The sequence below is a fragment of the Calypte anna genome, chromosome 6, assembly GCF_003957555.1.
Source record: "Calypte anna isolate BGI_N300 chromosome 6, bCalAnn1_v1.p, whole genome shotgun sequence".
In the NCBI taxonomy this organism is placed as follows: Eukaryota; Metazoa; Chordata; class Aves; order Apodiformes; family Trochilidae; genus Calypte; species Calypte anna.
Window position 1 is genome coordinate 27,862,207 of NC_044252.1, and position 15,545 is coordinate 27,877,751.

At 35.3% G+C, this 15,545-nt stretch overlaps 1 protein-coding gene across 1 annotated transcript in view; it reads left to right on the top strand.

Moving 5' to 3' along the window:
* ATRNL1 (attractin like 1) overlaps positions 1-15,545 on the top strand; it is a 461,414-nt gene that overhangs the window by 92,085 nt on the left and 353,784 nt on the right. Inside the window, exons 15-18 of the mRNA XM_008490117.2 lie at positions 83-264; positions 10,365-10,578; positions 12,471-12,659; positions 14,024-14,242. Of these exons, the coding sequence (XP_008488339.1) occupies positions 83-264; positions 10,365-10,578; positions 12,471-12,659; positions 14,024-14,242 (804 nt within the window). The remainder of the gene's footprint in view (positions 1-82; positions 265-10,364; positions 10,579-12,470; positions 12,660-14,023; positions 14,243-15,545) is intronic.

The following is a 15,545-nucleotide window of genomic DNA, read 5'->3' on the forward strand; positions in this document are numbered from 1 at the left end:
GTTTCAGGGATAGCATCAGACTTCATAGGCTTTTAAAAAGTTTTTTTAAAAAACAATTTTAATTGTGTGCTTTCTACACTAGCTCATCTGTGTGGGGAAGGTTGGAGTCACATCGGAGACGCCTGCCTGCGCATCAATTCCAGCCGGGAAAGCTATGACAATGCCAAACTCTATTGCTACAATTTAAGTGGGAATCTTGCCTCATTAACAACCTCGAAAGAAGTGGAATTTGTTCTGGATGAAATACAGAAGTATACACTTCAGGTAACTTGAATAACTTTAGTTGATGTTTCTGTGAATTGAATTTGTTTTCAGAAATCTATTTTAGGGATTAGTCCATAGAGAGGAAAGTTTATGGCTTCAAAGAAATGTAGCATGGTACTGAAGAATGCTATATGTGACGTATAGAATAATTAGGAAACCTCAGGTTTAAAGCTAATGATTCAGTGGTTTTCAAGTGTTTCTCACTGAATTTCAATGTCACAGGTTACTGACTACTTTTCAAGATATGAGTCATGGGGATGACTGGAACACTGATCTAGGAAACCCCATCCCTTTTCAACACACTGTCCCATCAGGAATCTAAACAAGATTAATAATTTGCTCTGTAGCAGAGAAAAAAAATCCTGCCTTTCACATCAGTATCTATAAAACTGTTCACAGGATTGGTTTTGGGTGGTGAGTAGCTAGACTGTAAGAGAAGAGGGAGCTACTAAAGATGTATGTTTCTCTTACCTGGGAAACTGCCCTCTGTAACTGCTATGTGGGGTCAAAGAGTCCCAGAAAAGCTGTACTGGTGTAAGAAGAATGTGGATATTCCCTGCACAGCACCACCAGAATGAGCCAGGAACTAATTATATTTCTGTGATAATAATGGGGATGGGAGAGAGCTGAAAACTCTTGCATACCTCTGGCAAATACAGTAAACTGCCATCAGAATATTCCTTAGGAAAGGAATCCATATTAACTTCTTATCTGTGGGACAAGAGAAGGGAAGTTAAAGATTAATTACTTGTCCATAAGTGATCAGGTTCAGTTTTTAAGTAGTTAAATTTTCAAATGCTAATTGCTGTGTTGTTTAAAGTGAATGCTAATGTTAGAAGAAAGTGTGTATTTTGGTTTGTAGAACATTTAGCATTTCTGGTTTTTGTATAAAGCCCCTGATTTTAAGTAGCTTAGGATTTTGAAGTTGCAGGAAAAAAAGAGATAAATAATAAGTGAAACTTCCATCAAGCTACTGGGGTATTTACAACGTTGTTAGGGGTCAGATGAATTGACAAAGGGGAAAGAACAGTTATGGACTGTTTTTATGTGCAAGAGTTTAGGGACATATATTGTGAATCAAAATATTCTATCTTACCTTTTTAATGTTCCTTACGAAGAACGAGATGCAAACATGGTTAATGTACCAGAGCTGGGTTTTTTTGTTTGTTTGTTTTTTCTTTTTCCACAATAAATGTAGGACCTGATCAGAGCAGAACCTTTTTACTAGGGAGACATGTATTTTCTACAATTTGCTAATAAAAGAAGAGAGAGAAGTAAATCTGTGTCAGATCTCCCCTGATACTGTACTTACTGCAGCCTTGAAACTCATTCTTTGGTATAATGATGAAAACATAATTGAAAACAAAATAACAAAATCACCACAAATGGCAATGATATCTCTAGGTATTTATTTTGCTGCCTTTTATATATATATATATATAAAATATATTTTTTTTCCCTGATTCCTATCAAAGTGCTGCATAGGAGGCCTTCAAATCTGTTGAATGGTATTAACTGACTAGCTTGAGATGTAGATGAGAAATAACTTATTTAGATAGCATTATTAGATTTTTCTTTACATTTCAGAGCTTAGAACTTCTATAGTGTGACATCCCGCTGAGCATATCTTAATTTAAATAAAGTATGTCCTGAGACATTTTGGTGATGGAAATTCAAGATACCCTGTATGCAGTTTATGAAACTGTAGACACACTGTAAAAGTATATCCTGGGTTAACCAATCATTTAGTTATGAGAATGTCTGATGAAATGCTACCATAAGTTATACTGGGGTTTTCAGTGGCATTTTTTTCGTTTGTATCTGTCTGTATAGTTACATTTGTTCTGCATGAGACAGTCTAAATGTCTTATCCGGTGTGACAGGCTCTCTGAAACCTCCTGATTTTCTTTTGTCTGCCTCTTCCTCCAGCTGCAATCATAATGATTTAAGGAGTGAGATTCTATTTTAGGTGGTTAACTTTTGTAACAGGTAGTGGTGTGGAGTTCTCAAATGTTGGCAGAAAAACTCTAAGGTGAACACTGTGCCTTTAATCTGCATTATATACGATGGAGCTTGAATTTTGTGGTTAGTACCAAAGACTTCAAAATCTTTTGCCTACATGAAACAAAAAAATTAAGTGTTGGTGAATGTGCCAGAGCAACATGTGGAAATAAGAATATGGATCTCTTCTTATCTCTACTTTATTTGAGATTCTTATACTGAGAAAAAAGACCCCCACAACTATGGTAACTGTTGTGTGTTTTACAAACTGTTAAAATGGTGGTAGAAAATGCTACATCCTGTAAGGATTAAGAATTCTTATTTCATAGATAAAATATGGGACTTTGTTTTCTATTATGCAAAGTCCTTGTTGTAGGACAAGTTTGGGACAATTGGGTCATCTTTTTCAGAATAGTACAAAACATTAATACTTTGGAAAGATTCAGAGATAACTGAGCCTGTTGTTGTCTCCACACCCAGTCCAGAACTCACTGTGTATCAATAATTTCTCTTAATTCCAAATACTAACTTGGAAATCAATTCATTGCCTTCTTTTAAAGAATAAGGAGAAGGGACAAAACAACGACCCTTGTCATATGAAGTCTATTGTATTTTCAGTTGTATTGTACAACTATCACCAATAACTTAAAGTCTAATTTCTATTTTTTCATTGAAAAAAAAATGAAGTAATTTAAGAGAATGTAAAAGTAAAGACAATGGGTAGACTGCAGATTGCCTTAGTAGAGCAAAATGACTCTTGATATTTTTTCTTACATGCTGCTTTCTTGACCTAGTAAGCAAAATATTATGAAAAGGAGAACATTCAAGTTTTTTCTGCAAAGGAGGTTAAACAGCAATGTGAGGTTAATTAATAGTTCCTCTGAATTTTAAAATATTGTATACTCATTTTAAAGTGCAATTAGTTCTCTTGGGAGTTTGCTTACAACTGTGGGATTTAACTAAAAATACTAATTTTCTTGTGTGCATGTAATAAATTCTGAGAAGATTTAATTTTGGTGGAGTAAGCATAAACAAAGATGAGAACATTTATAAACAATGCTTTTCATTATATGCAGTGCAACTTTTCCTTTAACTTACTGCACTCAGGGCTAAGCATCCTGTATAAATTACACTTGAGTGTAGGTTGCAGTTAATTAGGGAGCTTAGCATGGCAGTGTTATTCCTTGTTAGCTCCAAGTATTCTCAGAGGGCTGTATGTTTTTGTGGTTTTATTCTTTGGTTGAAATGAATCTGACATAGTCTTTTTTTTGGGTTTTTTTGTTTTTTTCTGAATTAGTCTCTTTACTACAGTTTCTAGCAGTTTCACTTCACTATTGTAGTTTTGGAGGTCTAATAAATTATTTCAGCACTTTGTGTTCATATTGGAGTCTTGTTACATTGGCTACTCATTTGCTTACTTTTAGTTTAATTGTCTTCCCATTTTTAGGATGTGGGGAACTCAAGTCACTTTGGGGATATAGGAAGAGAACCAAAATTTCCAGAAATATGAGGAAGAAACTTGTAAAGGAAGCTCAGGATTATTTAAACCAAACGTTCACAGGAACAATATCTGTAAGCCCTGTAGATGGATATTGTGGAAGTTGTAGTCTTTTCAGTTTGCCAGATTTGATATTTTTCAAACAATGCCACAATGGGAAGATTTGAGAAAAGTAGGAGAAATAAGTGCTTCCATGACCTAATGCAGGATTCTTACTCCTGATTACATTCAGATTTACTACTTTTTGTCTAATAGGTTTTGAGACTATTAAAAATCATGAAGCTTGCTCGCTTGCTCACTCTTTATAAAGTGTCATTCACTGGGTAAATATTTTCAAAAGATGAAATGTTCAGATATCTAGGATAGTTAGAATGTATGTTACAGAAAAGAAACCAAGCAATATGGTAAAAAAAAAAATAGAATGGATTGTTTCTCTTCATATAGCTTTTATTGTCAGCAAGCAGTTTTTTTGTTCATAATGGTGCAGAAAAGAGGAAAACTAGCTGCAGAACTGAATGCTCTGGAAGTGTTAATACTAAGGGAGCATTGTATTTTCAAAGTTTCACTGAATGTTTCTTCCTTGGGCAAATCTTTTCTTAGAAATCAAGGAGTTAAATAATTCTTGAAAATTCTGTTGAAGTTTGATAATAAAATACTGTGATGCACACTTTAGGAAAGGAGTCAGAAATGTATTGTGCAGTTCCAGGAAAATTTAGGATCAATAATAAAAGGAATTAAAAAAAAACAAACCAAGAACAAACGTGGGGATAAATTTCTGGAAGAGAGTTAAAATTCCTTAGCAGTTTGCATAATTAAGAAACAGGAGAGTTCTGAGCCTCAGTAGTAATTGGGTGTTCAGTAAAGGTGAGCTTGCTGACTTCACTCATCTGCAAATTATTCAGCCCTCATTAAATTAGTGCTGAGGCAGCAATAGTGCCTGAAAAGCCTGTTAAGACTATAAATGATCATTGTAGATCTCAAAACTACTTAGTCTGACTTAAATTTTCTGAGTAAACACTGGGTTTAATATGAAGTATCAGCTCTCTAGTTAAGTTTACACACTTTGCCTTTCTACAATAGTTCTGTAATTACTGCTTATAAGAAAATTGAAATTGGGTGGTTTAAAATAAGAGGACAGAACATTTTTGAAGTTATTAGTGGTCAGTGTTTAATAAAGTCCTGTAGAAGATAAAAGCTTCCCTTATGCTCAGTTAAGTAGGACTGTAGATGTGAAAAGAGAATGATGTCCTAATAGTATGCATTGTGTGATTTCAATTTTCCTCTTCTGTCAGATGAAAATAATTCCCTGTGCAGCAATTTGCCTCAGGATGCAGTAATTCCTAAATATTTTCTAACTCAACATAAAGGTTGATTTCTTAGATAAAAGGGTTTTTGGCAACTTGTGATCAGTGGTATAAAGGATTGTTATGTAAAAACAGATCAACCATGACTCACTGCACAAGTATATGGCTTCCAAGACAGTCTGTGAATTCTAAAAGCTATCCTAGAAAGAAATAGAAGAAATAGAGAAGAGAAACATATTCTAGAGAATGGTAGCAAACTTTTCCAAGATGGATTTGGCCACCTACTGTGTCCTACATTTCACTGTTAAATTTTAAAGTTTTTTACTAGTTTTCATGCTATTGAGTAGGCTTGGTTGTTACTGAAGGTGTTTTAAGATGAAATGTGCATAATGTATAAGAGGAATTTTCATAGATAGTATTGGGTCTGATTTTAAAAAATTCTCCACTGAAACATTTGAAGTATACATAATTTTTCAGAGGAGCAGAAGTGACAATATTCCAGAAAAAAATTACCTCCTTTTGAATGGCAGTAATATGAGCAGTAGTATTTATAATTATGTTTAAACAAATTCTGACATATCCATGTTGAATAGGAATATAAAAATAGTAAATTGGAATTCACAGTTGCTCCTATGAATCATTATTTCTTTCCCATCCTTTCCTCTTCCCACACAAATGAAAAATTATTAAGATGAGTTTTATGAACTTCGCAACTTCACAAAGAAGACTCAGTTGTGATTGAAATAATTCCTAAATTTTATAAAAAATTATTATCTGTATTATTTAGTCAAAAGCATTTCATTTGTTTAGGTGACGTTTTTGTGGATACATTGAAATGCAGCTTTTAGCTCTTAAGGATTTTAAATGGAAACAAAATATTGAACAAAAAAGTTCAATGCTGTTGTACAAGGTAATGATAAATCATTAGTTTAAAAAGATAATACTATTGAAAAATTAAAAATATCTGGAAGAACAAACAGAAGATCATTCCTTACATACAGTCAGGAATTTTGGCTAAGAGATCAAAAGTTAAGAATACGATTCAAAGCAAATAGTTAGTGTTATGTCTATGCAACACAGAAGCTTTCCCATTATTAATTAATAACAGTAGTAGCAGGTAGTAAGGTTCAAGTGTTAGAGAAGAGAAGGCCTAAAATGAAGCAATGAAGGAGGAGGTAGCTCTGATAACATCTTTAGCTTGTAGCAAAAGACATCAGCCTTGCTGAAACCAGATTCTTCTAGGACACATGAGCTGGAGTGGATCCTATTGAACGTAGATTCTGTCAAAGGTCTCTAGATGGCTTTATTTCCTCCTTAATTTGCAACACATGATGATTATGCATTTGATGTTAAAAGAAAATTCTAGTAATGGTAGGAACCACCTGGTTTTGGAGTTTCCATTCTGTCCCCAGTGCACTGGCAGCTCCAGATAGTGTGGGCTATTTTGAAGCACTCAGGGAAACTTGTGATGTACATTAGGTCCTATAATAATCAGTGTGAAGAACTGAGATAGGCACAATCAAATCACTTACAAGTCTCAGTACATTTCTGCTCAGTAGTCAGGCTCTCTAGTTATAATCCAAACAGCAGGACAGCCTTGGTATGGTGTCTCCAAGATAAAAGCTTGAAAAAGAACAGTTTCCTGAACTGGGTCATGACATTGTTTACTAGCATGTGCTTCCATGTGTTCACGTTCATATGTGTAAGCATTCACGTGTGTGTTGGAGCTTTTCCTCCTTCCTCAAACAGGAAAGAATCTGATTCTAGTTGAGTTGCATTTTGGTCTTCAACTCCGAATATAAACAACTAAGTGCCAAATACACTGAGGATAGGTTGGGTTTCTCTTGTTTTGGTTTTTGGACATCTTGAAAGTATACATTCATCAAGGCCTTGAGAAAGAAAGATCAACCCTTCAGAACTTTTGAAGGAGTAACTTTCTTCCCACTTAAATCTTGAGCAAAGATCATCAGACCTTCGAGTAAAGAAGCTGATATTCTTGAGGAAAAAAATTAGATGTATTCAGGGTCAACTTCAATTTACCAAGTGTTTTTCTGAAGTGAAGAGTTGATTTGTACCACGTTTTTTCACTCACCTGGTTAGATAACAATATTTTTCAAGAGGCTTGGAAACTAGAATCATACATCAGTGAGTTCTGGGTACAGAGAACAGGCAGTCTTGTTTCCTTCCTGTCTGATCCTCTTCAGAAGCATTTTTGGCAAGATATTCAAAGTAAAGGAATCAATTTCCTACATTCATTTTGCATTAAATGAAACAACCATGGAGTTCAAGTGAAGGGTGTCCAACTCATTATTTCTTAAGCCTGAAGTAGAAACTGGATTGGCATTTTCATTCAGCACCTTTTGATTCCCTCAGTTGCTTGAAGTACTTTGAGACTCCCAGCTATTATGACTGAACTTTTCATCTGTTTGAGAGAGAAGGACTGGAGTTACGTGGGTTTTTTGTGAGGATTTTAGTTTGATAGTCACAGTATACTGGTGGCTGCAGATGTCACAAGTGGAACCTTCTGAATTCTCTAGTCAGTTTTTTTTTTTTCCCTGTTGACTTTCATGCAAAGCAGCAGCAGTCTTTTTTGCTGATAAGCTTTGGTGATACCAACATGCAATCTCTGCTGTTGCCAGCAGTCTTCAGCTGTAGTCTACCACATTGTGGAATTAATGCCACATAACTGAATATGTGCTTTAAGCACGTCCTTGGAGCATTTTGGTGGCCTACTTCTCAGCTATTTAACATATTTTAATCAGACATTAAAAAAAAATGTTTTGGATAAGCTGTTTTTGGCACCCTACCAACATGCCCAGAGCAGCATAAGTAAGCCTGTGAGGTGGTAGCTTTGATGGTGTGTATTTGATAGCATGCTAGTCAGTGTTCAAGTCTGTATTTTGATCTGTCACACTAGCAAAGAGCCAAAGAAGGTACATGTGGAATTTGAGATATCTGACACGATGACTGTAGGTTGTCCAGGTATTACAGCTATTAAGAATGATGACTGCAGTACGTGTTGCTTTTGCTAGGAATCTCTCATTTCAGGGATGCTGAAGTGCATCCCTGCAAGTCTGGATTTCATGATCCTCCCTGTGACTTTGTCATCTTTCAAGGGGTTCTGAGACACTCCTACTCAGAAGAATTTCTCTCTATATGTTACTGCTACACTGTCAGTTTTCATTATTGGCCAGATGTGCTTTTCACCCTAGCTGGAATAGGGTCTCTACTTGCTATATACTGATAGGGAGGCCAAATGGGAGTGCAATTGAAACAGTCAGTAGCATGTTGAAGTTCTTTTTAGCTAGAATTCCTCAGCCCCAAAGTAGGCATTTATGGTTGTTTTAGGTCTGTGTTTGTCAGCAATTTATCCTGCCTAAGCCCCTGAAATTTTTGTATATGGGTCTGGTGTGCACTCTTAGTGTTCTGTAGAGATGTCTAGAGATGTGCATAAATATCTAAAGTTTTCTGATGCATGTGGACCATGTACATATACAGCAACTTAGGCAACTAAATAAGAACAAGTTTTTTCTACCACTTTCCAGATGCCCAAGTTCTACTTTTACTGCTTGCATAATGTTCTTTCTAGTGTCAAGAAGATGGGAGCTCTCACAAACACCTGGAAAGTTGATAATTGAGGTTGCAATGAAGTTACAAGGTAAATACAAAAGCCAGACTCAGGGAGTGGGCAGTGCCATTTTTGCTGGATGTTCTCATTACTGTCCAAGAGTCTCAAAGAGTTCATCATTGCTTATTGAAAGGAACATTTCTTTGTAATTTTCTGCTTTTCTTAAGGCTGTTCTTGCATCTGTAGGTCCTGCTATAGCAATTTTTGTTTGATCGTGCTCCCAACTGATAGGACAGAAGGAGAGGAAGTACATTTTAGGGAAGTCAGGAATACTGATTATCTGCCTAGTAATTTTTTAAAAAGTACTCATCACTGGTATTTCTGAAGCAAAATTACAAATCCTTCATATTTTGGTTGGGTGTAATGAGAGGAGAAAGAGGAATGCTCCAGTTGGATGTAGTTCTAAGAGCTCTGAAAGATTTTTGAGCCGTGGGTTAAACCTGAGTGGCAAAAAAAAGGTGTGAGATCAAAGATGAAAGATCTCTCTGAGAGATGATATCAGAGACTCTTGGTTCACTTGTGAATTACCAGATAGATCTTGAAGGCTGGCAGGTTTCCTTTAGGTATATTATAGTGTTTTATGTACCTTGGCTTGTAAATTAAATCAGTTGAGAATGTATTTCACAATCACATCAATATCTCTGCTTTGTAGCTCACTGTGTTTGTTGCCTGGTGCAGACAGCTGTGGTGTTTGCCTCTCTGGGATTTACCTACTACCACATGCCTGTCACAGCCCATAGTCCCTCTGTACCTCACTGTTCTTGTGTTCAAACTGGGGTTAGTGGAAACTGCCTATACAGAGATTACAAAAGGAAATGTATTTTTTTTTTTCTGGTATCTTGAGATTTTTAGAGTGGCTGAAACAAGAAATATATGTAGGTTTATCCTGGAACAGGCAAAGACATTTATTTCTCAAAATTTCATTTTACTTCTGATAATTGTATAAAGATAAAAGTGTAGAAATGAGTAGAACTTGTGTGATGTAATTTTAGAGGTATATAAAATATTTTTTGAGAATTAATGCTTTTTGTTTTCTGGACTATCTTTTTTTTAAAGCTTATAAATCAATAATAAAAGTGTATTCCGTGTGTATTTAATGGCATGGGAGTTGTGGATGTGCCACTTTCATCATCTGCCTCTGAGTTGCCTGAAGATGATGATCAGTATCAGCAATAAAGCTTTTGGAGGCTGGAATATTTACCCTGCTTTTTTTCCTGAACTTTGATTAGTGTGAAGTGCTGTTAACTTGTGTTTTCCATTGTCCACACTGGCCTTGTAATCAGCATAGTATGCTGGAAAGTCCCCTTCAACCATTTAATTACAACCTTTGGCCTGGTCACTGACTGTATCAAATAATAGCAAGCAGAATTGACTTTGAACAGAACAAACAGAGATTTTTAGTGTGTATTGGGTGGATTTATTTTTGGTTATTTGAGGGGGGAAGGTTTCAGTGAGGTCAAACAATCAGTTAGATAAAAACTATGTGGACTATAACCAATGAGATGATAAAGTGAGAAAAAACACAGTGAATTCTCTCAAAATGTAAAGTTTTTGCTGCTGAGCTATTTGAAATGCTTTAACAACAACAACAACAATAACAAAAAGAAAAAAAAAAAGAAAAAAAAAAGAGCAGTATTTTAACCAATGGTCTCCTTTGTTTGATTCATAGAAAATTTCACCTTGGGTAGGTTTACGCAAGATCAACATCTCCTACTGGGGCTGGGATGACATGTCTCCTTTCACAAACACAACTCTGCAGTGGCTTCCTGGAGAGCCAAATGACTCTGGCTTCTGTGCATATCTGGAAAGAGCAGAGGTGGCAGGGCTGAAGGCAAATCCTTGCACTGCAATGGCAGATGGGCTTGTGTGTGAAAAACCTGTTGGTAAGCAATCCTTCTGATCAAGTTACTGTCACTCTCATCATTAACCCCATCATGTTTGGGTTTTCACTTGGCTAACAGGATTTTTTTGACAATTTGGATTAAATCATTAAAAAAAAAAACAAAACCAAACCAACCAACCAACCAAAAACCCTTTTTTTTTTTTTTTTTTTTTTTTTTGGTCCATTACTTTACATGGTTTAGTTTGCATTTCACCCGAAGTCTTGTAAGTTGCCTCTAAATGAGGAGTAATCACAACAGTGATTGTAGCATGAAAATGTCTGTTGTGTTCAGCAAGGATGTTTTCTTTCTGAATGCTGCTGAGCATCAGTGAACATTTTAATGACCTAAAAGACTGACAGACCCCAGATTTTTGTTTCCATCTTTTACATGTTTGTGTAAAGATTAATGTGGCAAATAGTCATTGACAGTTCAGCCTAGGATTTTCATACTTCAGTAGTCCTAAGTTTCTCTTCAGAGCTGTCAGGTTGAGCACATAAGGTTCTTTAGATTTCCCTTTCAGATTTGTTTTGTGCATTGTCTGGAAAATAGCTGCATTGTTGGTGTGGCAAAAGCACTGCCTGATGGCTTTGCTGTGTAATTATCAGAGTTTTTAACTTGCATGACTGAATTGTCATCAATCCTTTATTTTCTTATAAGCAATTTCAAATAGTAATGTGTTTGTAAAGTTTATATTGTACACGTTGCTACTGCCATCTACATTTCCTAAAAATATCATCTTTCACAGTTAATTATTTATCAGATGTTTCTCAGAATGATAAAAGATACAGTCACAATAGAAGAAACATCTTGAAATGTAAGGATACTTTAGGAGGAACACGATGGCATTATTAAGGTGCAGTACTTTACAATTAAATCAACATTACACCCATCTGTTATTGGTATCTTGGTTTAGTTTGCTTTTTTTTTTATCTTGAGGTACTTCAAAGCTGTAGAAGTTATAGTGCTTCAGCTTTCTGAGAATACTTCTGTAATTCAGCTGTTTTTTGATATCTTGTCCTTTGTATTTTTTTACTATTTACAACATTTCCATTATGGCTGGAAAACTTGGGTTGTATTGAATATGAGCCAATAATACACAAAACCATAGCATTGCATGGGAGGGCTTAATACCAATGTTTCATGAGTTGCCTTTGCATCAAAAATATAGTGCTATCTATGTTTTTGTGCTCCTGCCTAAGAATTACTATACTCTCAGTCTTGTACATTTTAAAGTTTTACTTGAAATCCAAGGCAGAGAGGATCTTTTTGTGTGCTACAACTTTTTCATGTGGAATACACCACTAATCTAGTAAAATGTGGTCTCTAGTAGAGAAAACAAAAGAAAAGCCAACTGAAAAAAAAACCCAACCAAATCTGTTTTGCACTGAACAATGTTTCTTTTGTTGTTTTCCCTTTGCATTCCAGTGACTTTCATAAATAAACTGTAAGGCAGAATTTTAGGGAATAAGTGATGAGAAGATTGTTTGTTGTTTATACACTATTAAACTTATGACAGTAATAGACCCAGAACTCTACTGTACTTACTATAGAAGTTTAAGACTTATTCTATGTCGTGTATGTGAGTAACTAAGCTGGCATTACCAGGCAATGAATATTAAATTTACAATTTCAGTATATAGAAAGAATAGCTGTGAAAAATTTTAAATAGACCCTTTTAGAGTTCTGATCTGACTCATGCTGAGTGTTACTTAATTTTTATGGAATATTATAGCATTTATATACTGCCCCGGAAGTTGGGACTAAATTATTTATAGCTGATTAAAGAAGCAACCACTTATATTTTAACAAGGATTTTTCTAATGAAAGACGTGGTTGAAGAAAGGAAGTTGCAGTTTGGCTCAAAACTGTAAATGTTTGGTGTTCTTTTCCAGTTAGTCCCAACCAGAATGCCAGACCCTGCAAAAAGCCTTGCTCCCTGAGAACAACGTGCTCCAACTGCACAAGCAATGGGATGGAATGCATGTGGTGCAGCAGCACAAAACGCTGTGTGGACTCCAATGCCTACATCATCTCCTTCCCTTATGGCCAGTGCCTGGAATGGCAAACTGCCACGTGCTCCCGTGAGTATCTGAATCAACACTCATTGTGTTAAATATCCTGTGTCCTGACAAGAAAGAAAGGCAATTTTGTATGAAAATGGATGCCCCGTTCAACAAATTAAAGAAAAACAAGATTTTTGTGTCTGTAAACAGTTGGGTGCTTTGTTTTCGGAGTTTAAAGCCTTAGATGCTTTCCATTTAAACATGAAAATGAATGTCCAAATGTAACATGGATCACACATTGTTTCAGTCTAAATGACTTGAAAATTTTATTAGGTAAATACATCAGCACTGCTGCTGAGGTAATGAAGTGTTAAGAGAATTCCCTTACCAACCAGTAGTGTTTCTACTTAGATGAAGAGTGGTTTGTAACTATAACTTTAGGAGTAAAAAATCCTGTTTTTTATATTTTCATTATGAATGACTGATTTCTGAGTTTTTGAATGTTCTTCTCTGGGTGAAGAACAAAACAAAACAGAATTCTCACAGGCATGTATATTTTATATTGAAAAAAATATCCAAACCCTCCAAACTAACTGAGAACTTCACATTTGTATTCAAAACTTAGAATTAAAATGAAGAACAGTGTTTCATTGGTGACATTTTGTCATTTTAATAGCTGCTTTACAAATAGTTGCATTTCATTCTTCCCCACATCTTCCATCCATTATGACTTTTGATTGGATAGCTGACAGTTGAAAAATCTTGGACCACCTCTAGAACTGAAAAGAAAAAAAAAAATCTGCTAGAATATCTCCTTCTTCTATAAAGAATAACTTTTCAGGTAGATCTCTTCAGCTTTTCAGCTGAATGCCACTACAGAGGATATCTGAGGTTTTTCACTTTTGGTTCTGCTTTCTGTGAAGATGATGCAGCTGTTTTCTCCTAGCTTTATATAAAAAAAACTGCAAATAGTTCATATTTTTTCCCCCTCTCTTTTTCCATATTTGGGAAACTTTGAAAAATTTCTTCCTATTTGGATTCTTCCAAATCTAGTGACACAAGAGATCATGCTCCAGCTTTCTGCACTGTTAAAGTACTGTGAGAGCTCATTTAGATTCTTAGCTACGTCTTTTTCTTGATCTGCATGTATCTTTCTCTGTAACTTTCTGCATGTAACTTTTTCTCTGCTATTTATTACTTTCAAATAATGTTAAGAGTTGCTGGGATCAGAGTGGCTAGCTTTATTCTGTTTTAAATTTAATTAGAAATGAAATTTTTCTGCTTAGTGCAATTGTTCAAGTATTGTCTTTTCTTCATCATCTGTTGTAAAATCCTAGCATCTTAAGAAAAAACAACCCCAAAACAAAAAATCAAAGCAACCCCTCCCCCCCAACCCCAAATAAAAATTTCCTTTAATTAATGTTATATTCCACATAATAAAGCTCAAAACTGCTCTGGACTGCGGACCTGTGGACAGTGTTTGGAGCAGCCTGGGTGTGGATGGTGTAATGATCCCAGTAACACTGGAAAAGGGCAATGTTTGGAAGGATCATCAAGAGGCCCAATGAAGCCTGCTGGCATGCACTCTAATGAAATGGTGCTTGATGCTGGTCTTTGTCCCAAAGAGAAAAATTATGAGTGGTCTTTTATACAGTGTCCAGGTAAGTCCTGCTTCCTTTCTTTACTACATGCAAAATAAGAACTGTTCTCTGTTTAAGTGTGCCAAATTAACATATTATTTTGAGTAATACAAAGAACATTTGCATGAGAGATTTGCTTTTTTGAAATATTTCCTAAATGTATAGTTTGTTCGACTCTATCTACTGAACAGAAATGGGCTCCCTGTCATCCTGGTTCATGTGTGAAATTTAATGCAAATACTTTAAACAAAATTGCCAATATATTTGGAAATGCTTTTTCCCTTCATATCCTGTTACTTTTCCAAATCCAGCTGTATGGATTTGCTTCCACTCTTGCTTTCTTCTGGCTTCTACATCCATCAATGAAAGAGTGCAGCTGGGGAGAAATTACCTGTAGGCAGCTGTTGATGGTCAGGAGCAGGAACATCCTTCATCCCCACTGTTCATGGAGAAGTCTGGGAGAATGGGGCTGCCAAATACCTGAGCTGTGCCTCTCACCTACCTTTTAGCTGTCTTGAGTAAATAGAATGTATGCTTTATAATCTTAAGAAGAGTCTCTGAAATCTAAATTTAAGCCATACAAATCTGATTAGAGTAACTTAATTTTTAAGTTCATGGAAAAGTAAGTGAGATATCAAGTGCTTTAATTAAGAGAGTGGAAGCTGAACGGTTGAAGCTTCCTGTGTGGAAATACTGAAATTCTGGAAGCTGTGTCATGGTACCAGTGCAGGCAAACTGCAACCACACCAGGGAGTTTGACCGACCTCCAGTGGTCATTTTAAGTAAACAATACAGTTTAAACGACAGCTTGAAAACGTTTTTTTTTTGGTTTTTTTGTTTTGTTTTGTTTGTTTGTTTTTGTTATTTTGTGTGTGTTTTTTTCTTTTTTTTTTTTTTTTTTTTTTAAGAAAATTTAGTGCAATTTTGCTAAAGTTAGTTTTCTGGCAAGTGTTCCTACTGCTGATAAATTTGGAAATTGGAGCTAGGATAAAAACTTCTATGGGTATCTGCAGCTATATTTGTTTGCTCTCTAAAATTTAACTAACTAAATGATCATTACAGTATCTCATTTCAAATATTATTTTAATTATTTAATACAAATTAAATATCAGTCTCCAGTTTGATTGCACTCATCTGTATCACAAACTTGTTGAATTGTACAATTCTTTTTGCAGAAGTGGCTCAGTGTTCCCAGACACATGTTTTTAGGAAAATCATCAAATCCATATTACCATTTTTAAATGGAGTGCCATGTCAATAGTAGATTATATCAGTTCTTATTTTATATAGATATATAATATTCCTTTTTTTGCTTTAAAAATGT